Source organism: Acanthochromis polyacanthus, chromosome 10 (genome assembly GCF_021347895.1).
Source record: "Acanthochromis polyacanthus isolate Apoly-LR-REF ecotype Palm Island chromosome 10, KAUST_Apoly_ChrSc, whole genome shotgun sequence".
Taxonomy (NCBI): Eukaryota; Metazoa; Chordata; class Actinopteri; family Pomacentridae; genus Acanthochromis; species Acanthochromis polyacanthus.
The window spans coordinates 18147384-18171985 of record NC_067122.1 but is presented as its reverse complement, the minus strand read 5'-3'; the positions used below and the strand labels follow the sequence as shown (position 1 = coordinate 18171985).

The 24602-nt window shown below is 39.6% G+C and overlaps 3 protein-coding genes across 3 annotated transcripts; 2 read left to right on the top strand and 1 right to left on the bottom strand.

Annotated features, from left to right (window-relative positions):
- Positions 1–1274: 1274 nt before the first annotated feature.
- Positions 1275–6465, bottom strand: si:ch211-175m2.5 (uncharacterized protein LOC568697 homolog). The gene is made up of 5 exons (XM_022220161.2): positions 6131–6465; positions 5883–6041; positions 5704–5803; positions 3142–3272; positions 1275–2323 (listed from the first exon to the last, which is right to left on the bottom strand). Exons 1-5 carry the CDS (start codon positions 6182–6184, stop codon positions 2036–2038), a joined length of 732 nt encoding a protein of 243 aa, XP_022075853.1. The 5' UTR covers positions 6185–6465; the 3' UTR covers positions 1275–2035.
- A 158-nt stretch (positions 6466–6623) lies between these two features.
- Positions 6624–10985, top strand: polr2g (RNA polymerase II subunit G). The gene is made up of 8 exons (XM_022220162.2): positions 6624–6868; positions 7141–7250; positions 8384–8543; positions 9093–9143; positions 9253–9318; positions 10200–10271; positions 10448–10481; positions 10686–10985. The coding sequence occupies exons 1-8, from the start codon at positions 6857–6859 to the stop codon at positions 10697–10699; spliced, it is 519 nt and encodes a 172-aa protein (XP_022075854.1). The 5' UTR covers positions 6624–6856; the 3' UTR covers positions 10700–10985.
- A 121-nt stretch (positions 10986–11106) lies between these two features.
- On the top strand, positions 11107–17982 carry eef1g (eukaryotic translation elongation factor 1 gamma). The gene is made up of 10 exons (XM_022220160.2): positions 11107–11226; positions 12118–12276; positions 12544–12607; positions 12833–12975; positions 13145–13288; positions 13436–13565; positions 14155–14359; positions 15127–15299; positions 16749–16873; positions 17610–17982. The coding sequence occupies exons 1-10, from the start codon at positions 11215–11217 to the stop codon at positions 17766–17768; spliced, it is 1314 nt and encodes a 437-aa protein (XP_022075852.1). The 5' UTR covers positions 11107–11214; the 3' UTR covers positions 17769–17982.
- The last annotated feature ends 6620 nt before the right edge of the window (positions 17983–24602 follow it).

Sequence of the window (24602 nt, the reverse complement as noted above, 5' to 3'; positions counted from 1 at the left end):
GTAAACCTGAATATTGTTAAAATCTCAGGTAAAAATTATTAATTTCTCAAAAAGAAATAGAATGAAAAGCTCAAATATCAATTTTGGACGCCTGTGGAATGTGTCATTTCCTGAGATTCAAACTGGCCTAACTTTTTAAAGAATAGACCGTTTGACTTGATTTTTTTTTTGTTGTTGTTGAACTGGATTTTTATTCTACTATAAGAAAAACAAAAATACAAGCAATTTGGAGGGTGTCAAATTTTCTAGATTTCCAGGTCCCAGCCCACTGTGAGCTATTCTATTCTATTCTGGGTCTGAAGAGTTACCGCATAAGTGATACAGGGCAGCTGCAGACCATAAATTAGCATTGTGTGGAGCCTGTTGTCTCCCTTTAATAGTGAATGGAGACGCCAGGGTCACAAGGGTTGGTGCTTAATTAAGAACTGTAATAGTACATGAGCAGTCTCTTAGACATACGACACTTTATCAAGGCAATAAGTACAGAACAGGACAAGCCCAGGGAGAGAGCCATCTGTGCAGTGACCTTTACCAACATCAATGGATTCACTTTCACATGGTTTAACAATGTGTTCCAAGCTCTGGCATAGAAATTGAAAGTGAACGTGCACCTGAAGATCCCACAGCACAGCAGTAAACATCCCGTTTGGATGGCTTTCAAGCTCTGACTAACTTTCAGAGTGCCATAATACAGAGAAACAATTAGTGATGATTTAAAATGATTTCTCTTCATTCACTAAAGCTCTGTTCACACTTAACATTTCCCTTCTTTTTGTGTGTGTGTGCGTGTTTCAATGCACAAGAGCAAATCCTCTGGTGATGCCTGCAGTGATGTTTGGCATGTATCACTTTAGATAACAGATAGAAAATAAATACAGGAGAACCAGAGCAGTGATTTGTCACATTAATAAGGGAAAAAACAGTGAAAATGAATGAAATGGAAAACAGCTACGATTTGCACCCATCATGTTTGATCCTGCATTTGACAGGCTTTGGAGAGACTGATATTAAGTTTCAGCTTCACTTGGATTTTTTTTTTTTTTTTAATCTTTCTTTCTGTGTGGTTACTTCGACTGGTCTCTCTCACATCTTATTACTTACATGATCATGTTCATATTTTACCTACTGGTCCAGTAACTGAAATGCTTATGTGTATGAATATGGTGCCATCAGGTGGTGATACACAGCAGTTCATCAAGATTATATGATTTCTTTTCTATTATGGACAAAGACACGAATGGAACACCTCAAAAATTAATTATTCTCAAAATACATTAGTGTCTTACTTTTTATTCAAGCAGAAGATAGACTGAAAAATAAACATTAAATCATATTTAGTGTCAAGTGTTTAGATGGTTTTTCAGTTTAGAAGACATAAAGAATTTTTCATTTAAACTTTAATGCACAATCTTACACAGCTAAGAGTGTCAAATAAACCACCTACAATTCAAAATATCATGGTAAACAAACATAATGGCTACGTTCAGACTCTGTGGCAAAATATTGAAATTACTTCACCAAAGACTCTATGACTGCCCTGACAAGATACACTCATGATGGGACATTATACCTCTCACAAACTCAGATTGTCTCTTTCAAGTTGATAAAGTCTGGAATCTTTCACATGCTGGTTTTTAGGGCTTTGCTCAGACTGAAAGGCCGCAACGTCAAACAATCCTGCAGGCTTCAAAAACACTTTGGATACAGTGTGAGACTTTTGAATGATTTCAAACATTCACTAAAATATTAACATCCATTACTTCACTTTGATTCATGTTAGTTTGTAGTTGTAGGTATTCAGTAGTCATAGCTGTTAACATTTAAATAGAATTGCTTTTAGGGTTGCAAACCCATATATCTGATATTTTTTATCTCATTTCGTCATAAATCTGAGAACATCTGATTGGTCACATAAGAGAGGAAGACAAAAACATAAAACAGGATAGAGACATTTTTTGCTGAAGCATGAATATATTGTCAGTGTCACATATGATCTTTGACCTCTGACAATCTCACTTGCACATCTACTTTCTTTTCATTTGCCATCTCCTGCCTTGTCCTTGCTCTTGTCCCGTGGTATACGGCCCATGTTAAAAAATTCCTGGTTTGGCCTCATGTCGGTGAGGTGTGCGAGTCGGTTGGACAGGGCAAAGAAAGCGGCGATGGCAGCAATGTCCCAGGCATCCTCGCGGTCAAAGCCAACTTCCTCCAGAGACTGAAAGTGCTTCTCTGTGATGGTGTCACAGCGACACACAGCCATCGCAAAGTCCAGCATGGCGCGCTCCCGAGGGGCCAGGTCGGCATTCTCATAGTTAACAATGACCTGAGCGACAGCAGAGAAAGAGCCGATTAGACATGATGTTAAAAAGATGGTAGTGTCTACAGATACGGACCCGTACCCGTAGCCTGTGGCCTACGGATACAGCACTTTCCATTTGCCAGACAGACACGGACCGTACGCGAGTCTCGCGAGTCAAGAAGCTGCTAACCACTGCAAACTGTTGAAAGGTAAGCAAAGGCTAAGGTTAGGGTTAGTGTTAGGGTCAGGTTTAGGGTCCGTACCTGTAGTACCGATGCTAAGGGTCCATACCTCTAGCGTCTACCGGGAGTCACGTGACCAGATCTCGTGTATCTGATTGGCAAATGGAAAGTTCCGTATCCGTAGGCCACAGGCTACGGGTACGGGTCCGTACCTCGAGCAACTACCTAAAAAGATATTGCTGCTCTGATTATTTTCAGTAGTTCAGGAAGACACCAAAATGAAACACAACATATGCAAACACGGAAACAGAAGGAGAAATATACAGATGCCAAAATGGGATTCACTGAGAAGCAAATTAAGTGCAGTTGTTAATGCAAAAAACACGAAAAAACAAACCACAGAATGTTTGATCTGTTCTTCCCATATAAAACACACTGCGAAATGTATACTGAACAACTTGAGTCCAGATGTAGCATGTATGTCATTTATGTATGCCAATGCACGCATCTGTGTTGATACTATTGATTATAGGTGGCAAAAACAACCTAGTATTAACATTATTCATACATCACATACTGAGATTTCTTTAACTACATCTGTGTTTATGCATTGCAATAAGTGAGCAGAAGAAAGTGGTACAAATGAAGTAAAGATTATACCTGATCAGAAAGAGTGGGTTTCTTGGAGTAGATGCGGTGCAGTGCACTATGGGATACCACACAGTAAAGACACTTGTTGTGGATACTGGTTGCCACTACGATCAGTTCACGATCTGCCTTGGTTAATCTGCCTGAAAGACAACAGACATTAATCTAACAGTAGGGGAAAAATATCCCACATTTTAAACAACATTAGAATGAAAAATATTCACCATCAAAGCCTGCTGTTGCCTAAAGACACGATCCAGTGAGATAATCACACATCCCTTTCTGAGATACACAGAAGTTGCAAAAAGTTAGGAATTTAGTTGGAAAGTAGGAAATGCTTTCTTAACCCCAAGTTAACAATATGACTGTCATGGACAGCGGTTGCCCCTCGCTCCCTGACTGGAGCTCATCCCCTGCTGCAATAAAAACCAGCTCTGCACTGAACTCAGTGTCGGAGCCTACTGCCTATCCGGGTGCTCACCGACACTCAGATCACGTAACGTGAAAGATGTTGGAGCAGCCTGCCGTGTCCCCAGGTTTCCTCCAGATAGAGGACCTGGGATCCCCCGTGGAAGTCTCAGTGTTTGTGTATATTTGTGTAAATAAAATCAATTTTATTATAATCCGACTGTTCTGTCAAGCTCTCACTTTAGGCTCGAAACCACCCCGTACTGTGACAATGACCGTAAGAAAATCTATTTTGCTGACTAGAATGCACAAAAGTTAAGATTTTTCTCAAGTTAAAAAGTCAAGAAGTTATTCAGATAAATGAGTAAACCTGTTTCTTGGAATATGGCCTTCATAAACTGGAAGTTGCCAGAATGCCAAAAAATCCAAAACAGTCTCATACACAAGAAGCAAGACAATAGGCTTTGATTGACTTCTAAAGCTGCAGATTTCTGTTTTGTTGTTCTGGATAGATAAGTTGCAATAAGAGCTTACAAGAACATGCCAGAGATCACGTCCAACCTTGCACTTTCTATGATGTCACTGCAATTTTTTAAAACACAACCTTTTGGGAAAACATGTATTTTCTTTTAAAGGAAGTTGCTAATATACTAAAATGATTGGTTGTAATGCTTAGAATAGAGTAACACAACCAAAAAATGCCATGTTGTAGTTATATTATATTTACACACAAGACAGTCGAGTTTGGCCTAGTTTATTTTTGTGAAGTCAAATATTAGACAGATGAAATGGAGTTGGGTACTTCCAGCTTTTCATCTGGTTAAGCTTTTCTGAAAACTGAAACACCATAATTTGGTGCTCTGTCCATTTTCCAAATCACTTCTTCTCAATCAGACTTGGTTCAGGATCCACAAGTCACCTTAGATTTACAGGAGGTCCTGATACAGAAACCAGAGAATTTTAAAACGCCATGAAGTAAACTGCACAACAGTAAAAATCGTGATATCTTCTAGATGCCACACATCTGTTTCCACATATTAATCCTAACCTTATTATTTTAGTCTTGCAGTTTAGTCAGCTAAATTTACAGAATAAATAATACTTTAAGTTCTTAGCCATAATATTTACACTTGTTAGGTCAAATCATAATAATCCTATTGCTCTACTGGAAAGCACTTTGACTAAACAGCTGTTGCTTTAAATGTGGCTATATTAATATTGACACATTGCATTTTGCCTTTCCATGCCTGTTGTCTTCTTGTTTGAACTTAATTCTTGTTATGTTGCCTTCTGACCGTCCTGCTGTATCTTTATCTGTCCGAGCACTTTTTTTACTCTTGTTTTTAAAACTGCTCTACATGATAAGTAAACAGACTTCCATATAAAGTTATTATTTCACCAATTGCAATTTCCATTTCACTGTGCCATCATACTGTGAAGAACCTGTTACTGAATAATGGTATAAAACATGAGCCTTGTGACTTTTTTGGAAACATTCTGTATTTCCTTTCAAAGGAAGACACTAATATATTACCGTGTTAAACCAGTTCTGCTAGATTTCTCTGGCTGTGACCCTCTGGGTAAACGTCTGCTATAAAGGTAGTAAGTTCATTCAGTCAACTTCAGTGCAGAACAACCAGTGCTGCTTATGCTGACTTGAATGCTGAACACCTGATATTTATCTGTTTGTACTTGCATGAGCTCAATCAAACTGAATGCTTTCACCAAAAAGACCTGGAAACACTAAGGTCCAAAATGACAGGTTGAGTGTGAATGATCACTGAACCCAGTGTCAGCAGGATTACACGTTTTGAAGGCAGGGATGTGAATTCCAGTTTATTTTGGTTGTTGTTTTGTGTAGTATTACTATTCCTTTCACAGATAAGGAGTCAAATCCTGCATCAGTATCGCTCAATAAGTGGGAAGCAGCTCATCTGCCGCAGCAAAATTGAATACAATTTTGAGTGAAAACATTGTTTAGCATTATCTCAGTCCCAGATTATTTAAACCATGGTCACGTTGCTGCAATAAGCTTTCCTTTGCTCCAGCCACATTAGGGCTCCTGGTAGATGCCAGGAATTATAGATATTTATGCTGTTTTAGGGACTTTGAGCCTTGAACTCTATGCACTTACAGCCACTATAGCTAAATATCCCAAACACCCACCTGTCTCTTTGTTCATCAGCTCATTGTAGTACGCGAAGAAGGCTCTGAACTCTGCTGGCCTGTGAGAGAGGACTTTGAAGACGTTGGGCAAAAATCCTCCCTGTAAGTATACAAAGTTTAGTTTAGCCGGTCGTAAAATCAATTAGAACTTCCTCGCATGTCAATTTTTCTTTAAAAACCTTTAACTCCACTTCCTCCATGAGCTCCACTATATCATAAGGTAAGTCTTTCTTGTAAGGAACCGGATAGCGGCTAATTTTCTCCTCGCTGGAGGAGTGTCTGGTCCCCGCCACTACCGCCGCCTGTCCCCGGAGCAGACAGCCTGACCGGAGGGACGCCTGCATAGAGGACAGGAGAAACATGAGTCATGCAGAAACAGGACAAAAGACGAAGCATGGGGTAAAAAAAAAAAAAGCATTCAACTTACAAGTTGTGTGAGCAAAGGTGGACGAAACAGCCTGGAGACGAAGTTACTCGCCATGCTTAGAAGTAGGCAGATTAATTATAGCTCCAGACAGTTGGGATAGTTTCCAGTCTTCTCGGAATAATTCAGGAAGTCAGACAAATCCTGGTCACCTTATACTGTCGCTAAATTAATTATTATTTATATTTTTATCCAACTTTCAGTCAGCTGTGGCGGGCTATCGAGTCTAGTGCCGGTAATTGTTGTATATTATCATAATCTAGACAATGTTTACCATTTTTCTGCCGTCATGTAGTCAGATGCCTTGTTTTGCCTGCTTTGTGTCAGATGTTAACAGTCCAATCAAAGTGCAGCTCTGAGTGACGCCTTCTATTTGGCTCCGCCCCCTGCACGGATCCTCCTGACGGCCAGGGGGCAGCATGCCTCCGGAGGCACAGTGCCACCGCAGCTCTTTATAGCATTTATGTTCCGAAAACAAGCAGTTTATGTCCTATAGATAAATAAATGAATACATTTTTGAGATTATTCAAGTTGATTTTTGGATAAATTGCTCCACAGCTGCCTGAGAGACAACCTGAGAGGGCAACCGTATCTTTGAGCCTTGACCCGGAAGAGGTTTTGTTGCGAACAAACGAGCGTACGGTTTTTCATTCAGTAAGTCAGAAACGCTTTGGATCGTAATTAAAAACGAAAACATTAATCAAGGCGGGATTGGATAACGCCAAAAATATGTTCTATCATGTAAGTATTTGTATTATTTACGGATGAGATCCGCCTGATTGCAACGCATGCATGTTTTGTGTCAGTCTTTGCTAGCATCATGATGGCTAATGTAGCTTTTCAAAACTTTACTTATCCTCACATGCAATGACTAGTGTTGTTTTATATGAGGAGATGTGGCCTTTTTTCTTGTGAGTGAGAAAAGCAGCAGTATGGATATAATCGTGTTTACAATAAAGTAAAACAAAGTACCGTTAACGCAGTCTTCTAAAGCATTTATCATGTGTTCACAGATTTCCTTGGAACATGAAATCTTACTGCATCCGAGGTATTTTGGTCCTAACCTCCTCAACACCGTGAAGCAGAAGCTCTTCACAGAAGTGGAGGGTACTTGCACTGGCAAGTGAGTCCTTGCAAGACTCAGTTATCTGTATAATAAGGTGTGATAAACTGTATTGATCACTCACTGGGGAAATTTACACGTTACAGCAGCTGAATTCAGATGAGGCAGAAAGAAGTACAAGAATTATAACAGGGCTATAAAATGCAGATATAATGATAAAAAAAGAAAAGTCTCACAGAGACAACACACCGGGCATGATGAACCTACATATGGATATGTACATAGTGACATTTACATATGGATGTGTACAGATGTGACATGATGAATTTACATATATACAGATATGGCATGAAGATAATGTACCTACAATTTTGTTACTCTGTTACAAAAAGATTATTGGTGGAAAAGACCAGTGATAACATGGTCCTATTACACATGAACAGCTAGCTGTAAGAGAACAGTGTTATAACAGTGTTATATCTTGTTGATTGATTTGAAAGAGCTATAAAGGGAGGTTTTTAATTTTTCCTTGGGTTGCACAGGAGCAAACTTTAATCATTTGCGAACAGCTGTAGAAAAAAAACAGTGTTATGGGATGATGTGACACTGGAAGAGCTATAGGGGGGAAAAGAAACAGTAATTACTTGTTTTTGCCCTAAGCAGTCAGCAAGTTCAAGCTTCAACACTATGTGCTTTAAACTGTGAGTTTTGCCTTTAAAATTACAAAAAGAAATCAAAGCAATCAAAAAATAAATACGTAAAGCAACAGATCATTTTTACTTTGCTTGTTGTCATCTGCCCTCCTCTGTTGCTACACATTGCACTTAAACACCAAACGTTTACATATTTAGAAACCTTTTCAAATGTACGGTTGTTAGCCAAATTTTTAAACTTTTAAAAAATGTATTTTATTCTATTGATCGCTTTGTTGAGAATGTCTTTTATAGACTGTTAGCAAATGTCTTTTTATAGACTTTTGCAATGCCCTAATAGACTCTGTTTTGCACACATTTTACTCAGGGAGGGCCTTCAGAATTTCACTGTATTGCTGTCTTGCACAGTATTATAATGACAGTAAAACTTCTAATTCTGATTTCTTATGACTTTATGCATCAACATTTACATATATTTTTCTGCATGGCAAAGTTTAACATATACATTTTAATAAATGTGTTTTTTTTTTCTCTCTTCAGGTATGGCTTCGTCATTGCAGTTACCACCATTGACAACATCGGAGCAGGTGTAATCCAGCCAGGCAGAGGTTTTGTCCTGTATCCAGTCAAGTACAAGGCCATTGTGTTCCGTCCCTTTAAAGGAGAAGTAGTGGATGCTGTGGTCACTCAGGTTAACAAGGTGAGTGGTGGTGCAGGTTTGTCAGCCCCTTTAGGGTATTTTTATAAGCTAGAACATATTTCTTAATGATGACAGTAATCTGATTCCAACTGTGTCTTGTCTAAAATCATGTTTCCACCTCTCCCTTCTTTTGCCTTTACCTGACTTTTGTTGTCTTGATCCACAAGGCTTTCATTGTGTTTTGAAAATAGAATATATATTATAAATGAAAGTCATATATATATATATATATATATATATATATATATATACTTTTGAAAAATCTTTCACACATTATACCTGGTCATTTAATTAACCAAATTCATGTTTATACTCTGAAAACAGTGTGCAAAACATATCTGTATTTTATACAATTTTATGTTTACATGCATGTTTTTTAGTTCTCTATTGTGTAAGAGCACAGCCTGAACTTTGTTACAGTAAATGTGTTTCCACTGAAAAATGTGTCTGTTGATGTTTTTAAATTAAATGTGAGGTAATGAATAGCTGATAATAGAAAATGTTCTGTTGATCCTTATCTGAATTACATTTTTCCTCTGTGTCTTGCAGGTTGGATTGTTCACAGAAATTGGTCCTATGTCTTGCTTCATCTCTCGCCATGTGAGTTTGCTGAACATCTGCAGTTAGACATAGTTGCTGATGGTATACTCTTCAATTATTGATTGTATTTTTTTTTATTTTGTATCTCACGCAAAATTTCTTTTTGCAGTCCATCCCCTCAGAAATGGAGTTTGACCCTAATTCCAATCCACCTTGTTATAAGACAGTTGATGAGGTATTAATATTCATTGTTTCTCATTTCCTTAGTTAAGAAAATCATAACATTGTTCAAAAGTGTTTATTAAAATGTACTTCTTTGCTTTGTCTTTAATGGCTTTTAATAATTTTTTAAAAAACACATCAACATCCATTAAGCTACAATGAGTGTTTACTGAGATATTTTTTAGAAACTGAAGCATATATGCTCTAGCCTCGCCGCGCTAGACAACCCATGGCAACGAATTTAATTCTCTGCCAGGGTGGGTCTAGTTACCCTCCATAAGGCTCGAGGCTGGATTCTCCTAAAACTGGCCGACGAATCACCATGAAGTGTAGAGTCAGAAGGCGGGCGTAACTAAGTGACGACAGAGGCGCGATGATTCTGACAGAAACAACCGGAAACAACTAGCCTAGCCGCGCTAGACAACCCTCGGCAACGAATTTAATTCTCTGCCAGGGTCGACAACAAAAACGACAACAGTCGTTGAGCTCCATTAGCACCGACTCTGAATAATCTTTCTGTTAACATGTCTGTAATATACTTGAGCTTCACCCATTGACTGTATAAATAAGGCTTCACCGAACTACCGCATCCTCCGATTTCCAGCGCTCTAGGAGCCTATTCGTTGCGCTGATTGGTTGTATACCTACCCAACTGCTGCAGAGTGATTTGATAGACAACCTTTTAGCCCGCCTCCCTCCCTGTCGAGCGTGCCTAGACCCTTGTGTCTTCAGAACATGGGTCTAGCGCGGCTAGGCTATATATGCTCATTACTTAAAGAAAGAGTAGAACTAAATTCCGTATACAAAGTTGTTGTGATGCCTGCTGTTCCACTCCAGTCATTTTCCCGTTGCTCAGACTTGCATTTAAATGTTTCTTTTTCTCTTATTTTCAAGGACATTGTAATCCAGCAAGATGATGAGATTCGATTGAAGATCGTGGGAACCAGAGTTGACAAGAATGACATTGTAAGTGTTTTTTTTCCGTCTTTTTAAAAATAAAAGTTTATATATCACTTTGCCATGGGCAAACTAATAAGAAATGTGTGTTAATATATGTTACTGTTATGTACTACTTTATATGAGTGACTTACTGTATGTTCATTTACATTAAGTTAAAGACAGGTTTTCCTCTTGTTTTTCAGTTTGCCATTGGATCTCTCATGGATGATTATTTGGGTGAGTATTAGACTGTAAAAGATTGTCATACCAGTCGCATATAATAGAGATGCTCGAAATATTATTTTTTTTCACAACAGGAAATATGTTCTTCCTATTTCAACTAACTTTTAATTGCTTCACTGTCATTGTAGTGGTTGTGCAGGAACATTTGTTCTCTTTTGTGAGCAATTATTGAATTTGCCTTTTCTGCTGTATTTTCAGGTCTTGTGAGCTGATTTTCTTCAGAGGAGCACATTGTGGATTATTTTGTGTAGTCGCATAGCTATGTGTTCGTTAAAATTAATATTTTTGTACTCTGGTATGGTTTTGGAGCAGATACTCCGTAACAGATTAATTTTATTGTTATGTTCAGACTGAGGGTCTTTTTTGGAAACTGCTGTAAGAGTCAAAACAAATGTAGGACATGCGTGCTAATTTAGAAGTAATTTGGTTTCTTTGTAATTCATTCTTACATATTACCTTTTGTATGTGAATGGTAATAAAGCATTTTATTTGTTTTTATATCTTTGTATACTTATAACTGTATCTTGATATCTAGACAAACTATTGATCTACTCAACGGTTCACAAGTAGTTTCAATTTCCGTGTTTTAAATTCAGATAAAATGTTTTGAAATGTGAGAAACCATGGAGTGAAATGTGAACGCGGAATTTTCAAGGACGCGCACGTCGCCTGACCGTAAATACGTCACTGAGGCGCGCCGTCGTTCTTTCTTTCTCTCGTCCTGAAGATGGCGGCAGGGGTGAGTAAGATGGAGAGATGGCGAGCTAGGGAGATTTCTTTGTATTTTGTTGGAGCAATCCACGAAATATCTGTCCCATCTGCACTTCCACTGAATAGTTTTGATCATAGACAAGACTCTCTGGTTGTTTGGTGGCCGTTTTAGGGTTTATTTACAATGAATTTCATTCACTGCTCTTTGTAACTCAGGTTAGCTCCGGCTATCCTGGCGATGCATTGGAACTGAATGACGCCGCTTTTCTAGCTCAGGGTTGTGCCACGTTACCATAGCTGTCTTATACTGTGCAAACAGATTCTTACATTTCAGGGGCTAGTCGTCTTGCGTGAACGTTGCAGTCCAGTTGGTTTAGTCCATAGTCTGGCCTGTATTTGAAGTAATAATCCAAAGCTCGAAAACTGAGCGTATATGAGCAGAAATTCTAGCTAGTTAGCGTTTAAAGCCAATTGATAGCCACGTGAACATAGCTCATTTCTTGCTTTGAGTTGCTTCCAAACCTACATTTCCGCTGTGCTAGCTGCTATGTATTACAAGTTTCTTTGCAGATGTTTTCCGGCTTTACCCAGTTAAAGCGTTCTTTTTAAATATCAGCGCATCTGGCATCATTTGTGTCAAGAACGCACAGTCCTAGTAACCTCTTCACTGGTTTGGCGGTTTTATTTATTTAGTCATTTCAATATGTTCTAGACATCCCGTAGTAGTGCAAAGTGACCAAACTGTTCTGGGCCAGAAAGTATACATTAGTGAGATGCTGAACCACTATTCTTAGATCATTCTTGGGCCCACCTAGTGTTTAAATATCCTTGCAAATATGTGGCACATGCGTGTTTAAAATTAGTTTTTCTAAATATGTTTCGTTTTCTATAATTGGAATTTGGTCTCTCTTCCTTTCAGACTCTGTACACGTACCCAGAGAACTGGCGGGCCTTCAAGGCCCAGATTGCAGCCCAGTACAGTGGTGCTCGCCTCAAAGTTGCCAGTAGCTCCCCTGCCTTCACCTTCGGACAGACGAACCGTACTCCTGCCTTCCTTAGCAATTTCCCACTGGGCAAGGTAAGTGTAACTGTTTTATCAAGTTAAATGGCAGTGGTCCAGCTTTGCAATCATTGGCTGCATGTAGAACACCCCCTTTTTCATATGAATTAGGTGAAGTTGTTCAATGTGGTTGCTTCTTAAGTGAACTTGTGAATCTTTTGTCGCTTTGGGCTTTAACAGTGTGTCTGCATCACTGTTGCACATTTATTAATGCACTGCTCGATTCTCTAAATGAAAACATACTAAATGCGTAAAATTAGTCTTCAATTCTGTTTATGTTTATAGGTACCTGCCTACCAGGGAGATGACGGCTTCTGTCTGTTTGAGAGTAATGCCATTGCTCACTACTGTAAGTTAAGATTAATAATTTATAAATGTTAAGGTGTTTATCCAGACACATTATGTATTTAGGTTACGAAAAATCTTAAAGGAAATGGCATTAGTGCAACTGGGTTTAAGTGTTTTAAGCTATGTTTGTAATTTTAGTTACATGTTTACGGTAAACCGCATAGTCTGTGCATTTTTTATTACATTTTTTTTAACTGATTTAGAATTTTCTACTTTTCAACTACAGTGAGCAATGATGCCCTGCGTGGTGCCACTCCTCAGGCAACAGCTGAGGTGATGCAGTGGGTGAGCTTTGCTGACTCAGAGATCATCCCTCCAGCCAGCGCATGGGTCTTCCCCACTCTGGGAATCATGCAGTTCAACAAACAGGTGTGCAGCTCGACACTTTCTGATCAAACTAAAGACTTCAGTAATCGTTTGAGGGCTGTGATGGAAGGCAGGGCAATTGATACCCTGTTGTTGGGGCACTAAACTACACAGTAGACTTTTTATTGTGTGATCTTGAAAAGTGTCTTTTTTTTTGTCTGGGTCTGTGTAGGCCACAGAGCAAGCCAAGGAGGATGTGAAGAGGGTCCTTGGAGTTCTGAACCAACACCTGAACACCCGTACCTTCCTCGTGGGAGAGAGGGTCAGCCTGGCTGACATCACTGTGGTCTGCTCCATGCTCTGGCTCTACAAACAGGTTTGTCATGCACACATTGGATAAGTCACACAAATGGTCACACACGCTGCCAAGCACTTTTATGTTTTACAACAACAGATCATCGGTATAATGATTTTAAGTCGAGATGCTCTCCAAATATCCCTAATACCTCTGTTTCCCCCTTAGGTCCTTGAGCCTTCTTTCCGTCAGCCTTATTCCAACGTGACCCGCTGGTTTGTCACCTGTGTCAACCAGCCCCAGTTCAAAGCTGTCCTCGGGGAGGTCAAACTGTGTGAAAAGATGGCCCAGTTTGATGGTGAGTCACCATGAGGGCATGAAGCATGTGTATCCAAAGGCTGGTTACTGGAACATTCTGTGTAATTTAAAGATGAAGTCAGATGAGCACTTGCTTTTTGTCACAAATATTGAGTTTATTGAATGAAATCCAATTAAATAGCTGTTGGACTTAGGTTTATACTCATATCTATCTGTTATGCTAGACTTATCTTTCAGATGGTGTTAAAATTGCCTAAATAGCTCAAACTGCTGTTTGTCTTCATTTTTGGAAAGTCTGAATCCAATTTAAATGTCATCTCCTAAAATGTAAGTTATTGGCTCACATGTGGTTTTTAGTTTTAGGGTTGTGCTTTGAGGATTGAACTGAAAGAAATACATTCTCATTTAAAGAGCACTGGCCTGTACACATCTATTAAAGTGAAGTCATTTTCATGAAATTATGTAGAATTTAAGAAACAAATCATGTAAGCAACTTTGTTTTCTAGAAGTCCTTAACAGTTAATCTGTGAGACCCAGCCATGGTGTTGTTCCAAACATAGCAAAAACAAAGACAGCTATTTGGATCATTTTACTTTAAACATGTTTCTTATTTTGTTTTCTTACTCCAGCCAAGAAATTTGCTGAGATGCAGCCCAAGAAAGAGGCCCCACCCAAGAAAGAGAAGGGAGGAAAAGAGGCAGCCAAGCCCCAGGAGAAGAAGGAGAAGAAAAAGGAAGAGAAGAAGCCTGCTCCAGAAGAGGAAATGGATGACTGTGATGCTGTTTTGGCTGCAGAGCCCAAAGCCAAGGACCCCTTTGCACACCTGCCAAAGAGGTACAGTGACTTTGTCATTAAACATTTTTCACATTTTAAGTTCACTCTTAATCAGCACTTCAACAATGTGACACGGAGAATCAGCCAACTGCAAGTTTTGATTGTAGCTGATCACCTTGGCTGATAATTTCCCAGAGAATTTCCTCTCTACTTGAACTGATGCGAGTCACTGAATGAAAACTGCTTCTCCGTGGTGCATTAGGAGCCTTTGATGGCATTGAATTGACCACTGAATCTCATTGCCAGACGTGTGGGATTTGTTGGGTGTTAACAGGCCTATTTCTCAAAAAGAAAACTGTCCTCTGCTGAAAACACATGTCCCCCTGTCATTGGGCAAGGCAGTGTCCAGTCATGGCACCAAGTCTTAATCTGACAGGGGAAGAAAAAGTCAAGACCATATTCATCCCAGTCAACTCTGATTTAGTGAGTAAAAGGCTGGTTCATGCTATGGGCACAAACAGACTTTAACTTGTAAGATCTACCAGGTATTTAAATAATACTGTTACATTAAAGATAGAGTAGGGGGATTGGGTAAATGCCAGTGTTTTGGTTAGGGTTATTGTCACTGGCCAAAGTTGACGTAGAGACACTCTAATGTAGTTGCGTTGGCAGTCAAACTATGCCTCTCCAAGTGAGCGCTTGGTTCTCTTTACAAAACCTAATTTCTACACTCTTGTCTTTCTCTACTCCGCATGTATGAACAGCAGATGTACTGTATGTACGAGTACTTCTTTCTAGCTTTTCTTCTCTTCTTTTTCTGTGTATAGCACATTTGTCATGGACGAGTTCAAGAGAAAATATTCCAATGAGGACACCCTGACAGTAGCCCTTCCTCACTTCTGGGAGAACTTCGACCGTGAGGGATACTCAATCTGGTATGCTGTCTACAAATACCCCGAAGAGCTCACCCTTACCTTCAAGAGCTGCAACCTTATCACAGGTGAGACTCGGCAGCAGTTGCTTTACCAAACATCTGTAATCCACTTTAGGGGTTGTACTCAAGTATGTGGAAGTCATTTTTGAGAAGAAAATTCACCTGCATATTTTTTCATGGTAGCTCAGTGGTTGGGAAGAAGATACAGAAAAGGTTGGGAGGTTAGTTCATGTGTTAACCTGAGTTGCAAGCCGAAATCAGAACTAATTATTTCCATATAATGTGAATTTGACCACACAAGTGTGTAGGCTTCTAAGAATCTGAAAAAAGATCAGAGGAGACAAGGTTTTATGGACCATGGCTCTTTTAGTCTGGTTTGTGTTCTGTGTTCACTGTCATGGGAGACTTCACCTCTCAGCTATAGGCCTAGTTCTTAGATTTAGAGCCACAGAATAGCCCCTCATCAATCATTTGGTTTTGACTCATTTGTCAATGTGGCACAGCTTTTCAGGGAAGCTGATTAGGATAATTTTCACTGAATACATAACAAAGTATAAGTAAACAAGGGCAGGTCACTGTGAAAGACAACATAGTTGTTCTGTGTACAAATGATGACATTTTGGCAGAAACCGGTCTCTATTTAAATTTGAGAAAGTATTTGTCAGATCGATGAAAAAATTGAGACTAGATTTTTCTGTGGTTTCGAAGGAACAGTAGATGCCATAAGCACTGGAGATACTGAACAGCGTATGAATTATAGGCAAATAAGAAACTTAAACTTTTTTATTAGCTTGTGAAATTGCAGCGGTTGTTGTGGCAGTGTTCCATGGTTAAAGTTGAGGCTAATGTAGCAACAGCTTACAACTTCAGCTGGGTGCTATTCATAACAGCAGGGTACTGTCATTAGTTTGTGAAGGAATGTTGCTACTGCGTTAGCATACTGTGTAAGCAGCAAGTTTTTACTAAGAGTTTATTTTATGCACATTCATTTAAGTAGTTCATCATTTTTGCTATTTATTTTGGTGTCAAATTGTGAAATTCAGTGATATTGGAATAGACTGCCAAGTGTCTGATATTGTGACATTACAAGTCCCCTGTCATTGGGCAAGGCAGTGTCCAGCGATGGCACCAAGTCTTAATCTGACAGGGGAAGATAAACTAGAAACCATATTCATCCCAGTCATCTCTGATTCAGTGAGCAAAAGGCTGGTTCATGCTATGGTTACATTGAACAACACTTGGAGTATTGAAATATTACTCTGGAAATTCTCTCAAGGTACTCTAGCTGCCATGTTTTTGGACATATCTAAAAAGGCACATGTGAAGTTGGTGTGGATAATAAATTGAAATTATTTTTGAAGTCCTTTAGCAACAAACATATGGCAGCATTGGTCAGAGTGTGGGTTCATTCGTTGCTACACTATTTTGACACGTTTTGTTTCAGTGGAATTAAAGCCACATTGATGAAATGATTACATAGCTGCCATATTTCAAACCGCTTGTTGTCCTTCACAGGTATGTTCCAGCGCTTGGACAAACTCAGAAAGAATGCCTTCGCCAGTGTCATCTTGTTTGGCACCAACAATGACAGCAGCATCTCTGGTATCTGGGTCTTCAGAGGCCAGGAACTAGCCTTCACTGTAAGTGTTTTAAAGGGTAAACACACTTCGGACAATGCTCTTAGTTAATCATCTGACTAGGCTCATACACAGACTGGCTGTTTTGATTTCATACTGTACAGTCAGTATAAAATACTTGAGCTGGATTAGTGTCCTGAGAAACAAGTAGATTAGTGGTCTTACCAGTAGATATTTAAAAGTAATACTCTGTTCTTGGTGAAGGGTTACAGTTGTATTGAGTAGTTGAAAGATTAGTCAAACATTTACCCTGTGAGTAGATATTCCCTGTCATTGGGCAAGGCAGTGTCCTGTCATGGCACCAAGTCTTAATCTGACAGGGAAAGAGAAAGTCAAGACCATATTCATCCCAGTCAACTCTGATTTAGTGAGTAAAAGGCTGGTTCATGCTATGGGCATATTTTAACAATTCCAGAGTTCAAGATTATTATTTAAACTTCAGATGTTAAGTAGCTGTATTTGGGGCTTATAGAAAACTTAGATTGCTTCATAGTCAAACTGAAGGAACAGCGTATGCAGGAAGGAGTCTGACTGGTGTCAAAATGTTTTAAGATTTGACATTCACATTATTAAAGGACGATGTGACTTACATGGTCTGCAAACCATTTGATGGCTTAACTATTCTTTTATGGGTAAGATGGAATGTTTAATGTCTGATAGCAGTGGTAGTGATACATTGTCTGCTCATAAAAGCAGAGGGTGATTCACTTGCATTTATTACATTTCATTTCCCTCCTAGCTGTGTCAAGACTGGCAGATTGACTACGAATCATATGACTGGCGCAAGCTGGATCCAAACAGTGAGGAGTGCAAGACCATGGTAAAAGAGTACTTTGCCTGGGAGGGAGACTTCAAGCATGTGGGTAAAGCTTTCAACCAGGGCAAGATCTTCAAGTGAGAGGACACTGAGCACACAGTCCAACGAAAGCACTCTACGCTTCTGCTCTCCAACACTTAAAACCTATGGACTTTCAGCCACACGTACTTACTTTACTGCAAGAATGACTTGGAATGACAGCGTTTGAAGACAAGAGTGAATTTTGTCTCAGTGGCCCCCCAAAAAAGTTTTTTTGTTGTTTGACCTGCTAAATAAAGCATTTCCCTCAATGCCATCCATTGAGTTTGATGTCTGGTGTGTGACTAAAGTCTGTTTGTTTGAAAGGTTTGGGCTTTTTTGTATTTAGAGCGTTGTGCTATCAACAAATGCCTCTAATGTTCAACATTTCCAGCAGAGATTGCTTCCTTAACCCTTAGGGCCCTAGGGGGGTTTAGGTCCGTTTTTGACAAATTCTGATTTTACCTTAAAAGCTGTTGATCTTGCTTTGCTTGGTATCTTTTTTTTCAGCACAACCTCACCTGTGTGATTCTATAATTATTTAGACATTTTGATATAATGTATGGACACACTTGACCTAGAATAGCAGAAAAAATACAAAATCCGAGTAGAAAAAAGTTACATTTTTTGCTGTGGACACCATAAACATGTGTAATGAATCTTTTTCAGAACTTATAATGTAAATATACATTGTTTGTCATAAAATAATGTACAAATTTAGCAGTTAACAGTTATATACCACTATTTGCACTAAAATGCGGGAATTTTTTTTAGGCGTTTTTGCACAACTATTTACAAAATCATGAGGAGTCACAATAAAATTTTACATAAATGAATTTGTACATTCCAAAAAGCTTTTTCTGTCCACCACAATCTATACAATGACAAAAACAATAGAAACAGTCTTTAGGACCACAAGGAGAATCCAGAGTCCTGGTGTTCTCCATTGCTAGAATATGTTTATTATGAATGTTATTATTATTGTTGTTTTATTATTATAATTTTATTTTTATTATAATTATTGTTATTATTTTATTATTAGTAGTAGTAGTAGCAGTAATATATTACATCTGAAACAAAATCTTCATTTTCTGTGCATCCTTGGTGTCTAGCAGAGAGTGATCTGTGGCCAAAGCCAGTGAAGGACGTGCTGCTCTCCCAAAGAGTTATAACTATCCCCTGACTAAAAAAAAAATTTAAAAAAATGATAGAAAGTTCCAAATCCACAATTTGGCCATCTCTCCTCTGTGTATTTCTAGAATATTCCACTCTCTTACTATGAACACAGAGACTGGGGGCGTGTCTGTGGGCGTGTCTGTGCTGCCGCTCCCCGTCAGAGCGTCTCTGTCACTCAACTCCAAGTTTCTCAGTCACCTTTGGGGAAATCCAGTTCGTGTTTTTACTCCAGAGAACGCCAGGTTTGTGAAAATCTGGTCCACATTTTCCTTCCTACACCAAGCATAACTCCAAAGGTCTGTGTTTCTCGCCAGATGCTTTCAGCAGAGAGGACTCTCCACTGAGTCCAAAGTTCAAAATTTCGCCACGCATAAAAGACGCTGGAAATAGCTCCGGTGAAGTTCGGTAAAAAATGTGGCATTTATTATTGATCATATCTCTGGTTTTACTTGGCCGATCAACATGATTCAAAAACTGGTAGAAAGTTCAAAATCTGTACTTTCAGCACACGTTTAAAGGGAGACTCGCTGACGCTTCATTTTCCTGCTTTGTTTTGATTACCGCGGCGCAACAAGAAAACGCTCCAGAGCGTCTTTCGGGTGGCAAGGGTTAAGAAGACCAAGGCCACATCCACTTGGCTGTGTTTTATTTTATGATGTTACTTGATGAAAACCAGCTTCGACAGGACAAGTGATGGATTATTTGAGAAATACTTTGTTCATACAACAGGCTTGAGAATCCATGTCGCATAATTGTTCACATACATCAAGGGATTACTGAAATGAAAACCTAGGGTTGGTTTCTAGTTGTTCATGTGTGAAAGGGGTGTGGTAATTTGTGAAGGGACGTGCTGACTGAGAAGCCCCAATCAGGAAGCAAATGAGTGTTTCACAAGTTTGCAAAAATTTTTTCCTATTCAACCCTGCAGACAACTTATGAAAATCATCACCCTAGTAGTTTTACAAAAGGTTTTTCATTGATATAAAGCAGCATTTTAATGACAAGCTGCCAAAATACAGATTAAAAGCTGTTTGATGAAACGCCTATTGCCGAGGCTCAAAACGACCGTAAGCAACATTACCATGCACAAGATGCAACAGTAGCATTAGTTGTCGCTGTCTGAGCCACTTTCTCTTCATTTGCAGAGTAGAGCTGTGTACAAACTCCATATTTTTTTTATTCAGTACACACAACAGGCATAATGCTGACTTTACCTTGATTATGTATTTTATGTCCAGTCAAAAGTTATATGCCTTTACATGGTTATGTAAAAGTGCTCTCAACACACTGACATCACTGTTGTGTGGTACAACACTTCAAACCACAAGCAGATGTCTTGCTGGGTTTGCAGATGTGTCATATCTGAAATTTAAAACTGAAATTCTTTTCAGCTTGGTATCAAATTACTGTAACCTCATCATATGCACTTTGTGGTTGATTTTCTTAATGAGTGAGTGAATTTAGCATATAGCCTGTCTAGAAAACACATGACTTGAGTGTGTTGGGCTGTTCTAAGCTCTGTGGATTGTACAATCTTTTGTTCCACTGCTTTGTCCTCCCTGCAGAGGGCAGGCAAGGATAACGGTGGAACATGTTGATGGAGAGCATCCAACAGAGAAAATGCCTGGGCTGAACTGTGTGGTTTACGAAGATAAGAATGCAGTCTGCTTTAAACCATGGGTTCTTGTTTTGATGTCGTCTGTTTCCCCAAGGAAAAGAAGCCTGGAACAAATCTTTATAAGGAACTCCTCTAAGTTGACCTAGGGCAAGGGCCAATAACATAAAATCTGAACTTTGTGATACAAAGTTTTCCTCACTAGGACACCGGAACTATAAACGTGGTTATTTATTTCTCCACAAATTTTAAAGTTTTTATATTTGTTTAATAGGTGTACTTTTGAATACATTTATATTGAGAATTATTAGCTTCACATGCAGAAACATCCCCAAATAGTAAGTGCACTGCATCTGAGAGATCTATTTACTTCAAGGGCAGATATGAAAGCTTGTATGGTTTGACCACACCCTACTCAAATGCAGAAATGCCATGTTTCAGAGTCTACTTCTGCAAGCTGCTATCACCAAAATGAAAAATGATCTTTGTTAAGAGGAACAGATCATGCAGCGTTACCATTTTCTGTACCTAAATATATTCAATTGTTCCTTTCATGTCAGACTAAGTGACTAAAATGAAGCTAAAACCATCATTTTGTAGTGATTGATGCTACACGTATATAATTTGTCCATCTTGTTAGACTGAAGACAAAGCACTAGGTTTTATCAGACACACCCAACCATATGAAAGTTTGTACAGTACTTCAGATCATTTGTTGTTGACTGTTCCCACACCTGCAGGCCGACTAATCCTTTCCTTCTTTGTGTGCTGCTTTATTGTGTGTTGTAAATGGTTGTAGGATAAATAGGACACCTGGTCCAGCCCATATCATTAATTCAGTTGGTTTACATTTATACTGTGACTTCAGATTCTTTCCGGATGTGAGCTTTGAGAATCAGCGAATAAGTTAAAGTTAGGAAGATCTTGGGTGGCTCTTCTGTCTGACACACACATGAGAGATGCACAAGAGAGCACTCACATCCCAGAGTGAGTCAGATGTGTCACTTTTTCCTACTTACTAAGCGTGATTCAGGATCATTTTGGCGCAACCATCTTGCACCATACTGTTGAATCAGGGAAGCCATTTTAGTTTGTTCTGTGGTCTCATGGAAATCAGAAAATGGAAATGTTCCCACAACAGTGAAGCGCCCAAGTCCTTGAACACATGACTCACCCATCCTGTGGATCATGGTGGAAGAGGGCTGTAACTTGAGCAAATAAGTTCGACTTCACCCGCAGCATTGCAGCAGTTACAACACTGCTGAAGGCTAACCCTTCGACTGCTGAAGGAGCGGCGTTAGGAAAGCTTTCCCATCATGCCATCAAATGTGAAGTTAATGGGAGCAGAACACATGCAGTTTTCATCGTTTTGAAGCAAGTTTTTTACACAATTGCAGCAATATCTAGTCCATAGCATACCCTGGTCCTCATTTATTTTTAGGGATTTCAGAGTTAAAACGCTAAACTAAAGCAAGCCACAAGAACAATAAGCAGTCTTATGCCAACAGCAACATTTTCTCTTCCAGTCCTGCCAACCTTCCTCCCTCTTGGTCTTTATTTCTCTCTTGGCCACAGTCTCACAAGTTTTTCCTTCCTCTCTTCCCGATCCCTGCTCTCTGGACATTTTTTTCTACGTCTTTGCACAAGGGGGTGGGGGGGATTTTTTTTTCTTTAAAGCAGTTGGAGCAGTGAGGAGTGCTGGTGAGAGGAGGAACACAGAGAAAGAGGTTGTATTGTTTCACCACACAAGGTCCCTGTGTGGCTGTCAGCCCCCAGTAGGAGCTTTAGGCATGGTATGCATGTGCTGAGCATCTGGTGGTGCAAGACACACATCTGGAAAAGGGTGAGGTAGTCGGTGGAGGGCTTGGAACAGCGAGGTGAAAAACTGGGGAGTGAAAGGCTGCAGTCCAACGTTGTTTTCGCTAAAGAACCTAAGTGCAGCTGGTGTTACGACAGACCTTCTCTTGCAACATTTTTCTTGACTAAAAATTTGAATCAGGCACTGAAATGATCTTTTAAGTTTTAAAGTTGACCATAAAGTCCTCGCATAAAGATATATTTCCTCCCAGTTTAGGCATGTTTACAGCTTTGCTGCACTGTTTAGGTTTAATAACCATTACAGGAGTGTGTCACTGTCAGTTGGTTGGAGTTACATCGTCTCCAAGCGGACAGAAACAACACTCAGCCAGCACACAATACACAGTCCCACCCTCAGACTTTTATGGGGTTTCCCTGGACTCGAGTCTGGAGTCGGGCTCCATGTCCTTTTAGCGCACACCCTAAAGTCGTGCGAAAGGAATGGGGGCAGGAAAATGGATCCTTAGTCAGCACTTGAGGGCTACTTCACCTCATGCATCCTCTGTTTGCATTTGAGGAACACACAGGAGCATGTATGCTCAACTGAAATTTAAGGAAGGTAAGGTAAGGGCTCTGACTAAACCGGATGATTTATTAAAAGCACACACACTTTTAAATGTAGGCAAAATGCATATCTAGTGTATCTGTTTCTATTAGATGAGGAAAAAGACTCTCAAATCTTCTGTTCCACTTGAGAGTAGTTCCTTTCCATTAGTGCATTTAAGAGGAGTGAGCAGCATTCTCCATGGCCCTAAAACACAGCGTAGTAAGTCAGTACTGCAAAGGAATGAGGGAGGTCAAAGGTGAGTCTGCTGAGGAGAAATAGCTGAAGAAGGCAGAGAAAGACAAGATGATATATCATAGTAACCAAGCAGTCGTGGGCTAACATAACAATGTCTGCAAATAACATCCTCAAACCGCAGCATACATTGTTAAGAGAGGTGATTATTTATTAGTTATTTCTCGGCGAGTTTGCGTTGCCCTGCAACAGAGGGTTGCCAGTGTGAGAGTGGAGAGGAAAGTGTGTGACACGAGGGGAAGCAAGGGAGAGGTACAGAGGGAAAACAGAGAGCAGCCCCTGCTCTTTTGGACATGAAACCCCAGAGTTGCTTCTGGCTCATATTACCAGAATCTGGAGGTGGGGCATGTTGTCAAACTAAAGCAAAAACTATAATAACACACTGCCATGACTACCAAGGGCAGAAATACTGATCACTGTAAAAAAACAAATAAAAATAATAGGAATTTGTATTTAGTTTTTTTAATTACCCTATCAGTAGGTGCACTTTCTGCTTAGGGTAAGACACTGTGTATTAGGAAATACAAAAGTTAGTCATAATAGCTCCACAGCTGTGGTTGGGTGTGTGCTACACCTTCAGTCTTCAAATTGTCCTGAGGCAATACTTTATCTTGTCATAAAATGCGACTACTGCTGCTGCTACTTTGCAGGTATAAGAACTAAAATCAGATACCTGTTTTGCTTCACCTCTTCCCAAAATGTTTTTCAGACTTCTTCTTCCAGTGTTCTGTTAGGAAAGAGGCCGTTTAGTTCTACATGAGCTGTTGGGGCAATCCGGTACCCCAACCCCGACAGATTGCGGTTTCATGTGTTGACTTGCCGGTGTTTTACATCACACCCATAGAAAGAATTGGAGTGTTGCAACATTTATAGTTATGACTGGAATGTACAGATCAGGAAGGTGTCAAATCACAGTAGCTGGGAGGGGACCCACAGGGAGGAGAAACCCCTTATCGCTCCTCTTAGATCAATAATTCAAAACATATACTGGCGAGTGACTGTTAAGCATTGTTGAACAATTAATCGCTGTAATCTAATCAGATGCAAACACAGAGGTGTTTGTGTCTCTTTTAATGTGATTGATCAATGGAGTTACTTAACTTTCTGCGGGCTGGTGTGTCATAACAATTGGCCAACAGTAATACACCTGAAGTTTCCACGCACTTAATTACTCCACAAGACCCAACCTGCAAAAGGCGTTCCTGGCATCAGCCTGTTTAGATGAGTCTTGTGTGCAGACACAAAGGAATTGGAAAAACAGGAAGCAGGGAGATCATCTTCTATGAAGACAGTCACAAACTCTGTAACAAAGTAGAGCAGAGTTCCTTACTACAGTACAAACTGCTTTGTGGCATGTGATATTTATCCATACACACACAGGGCATTGCTATGGAAACATCCCTTACAAGTACCTGCCCCCTTGCTTATTATGTTGCTATAGCAGCCATCC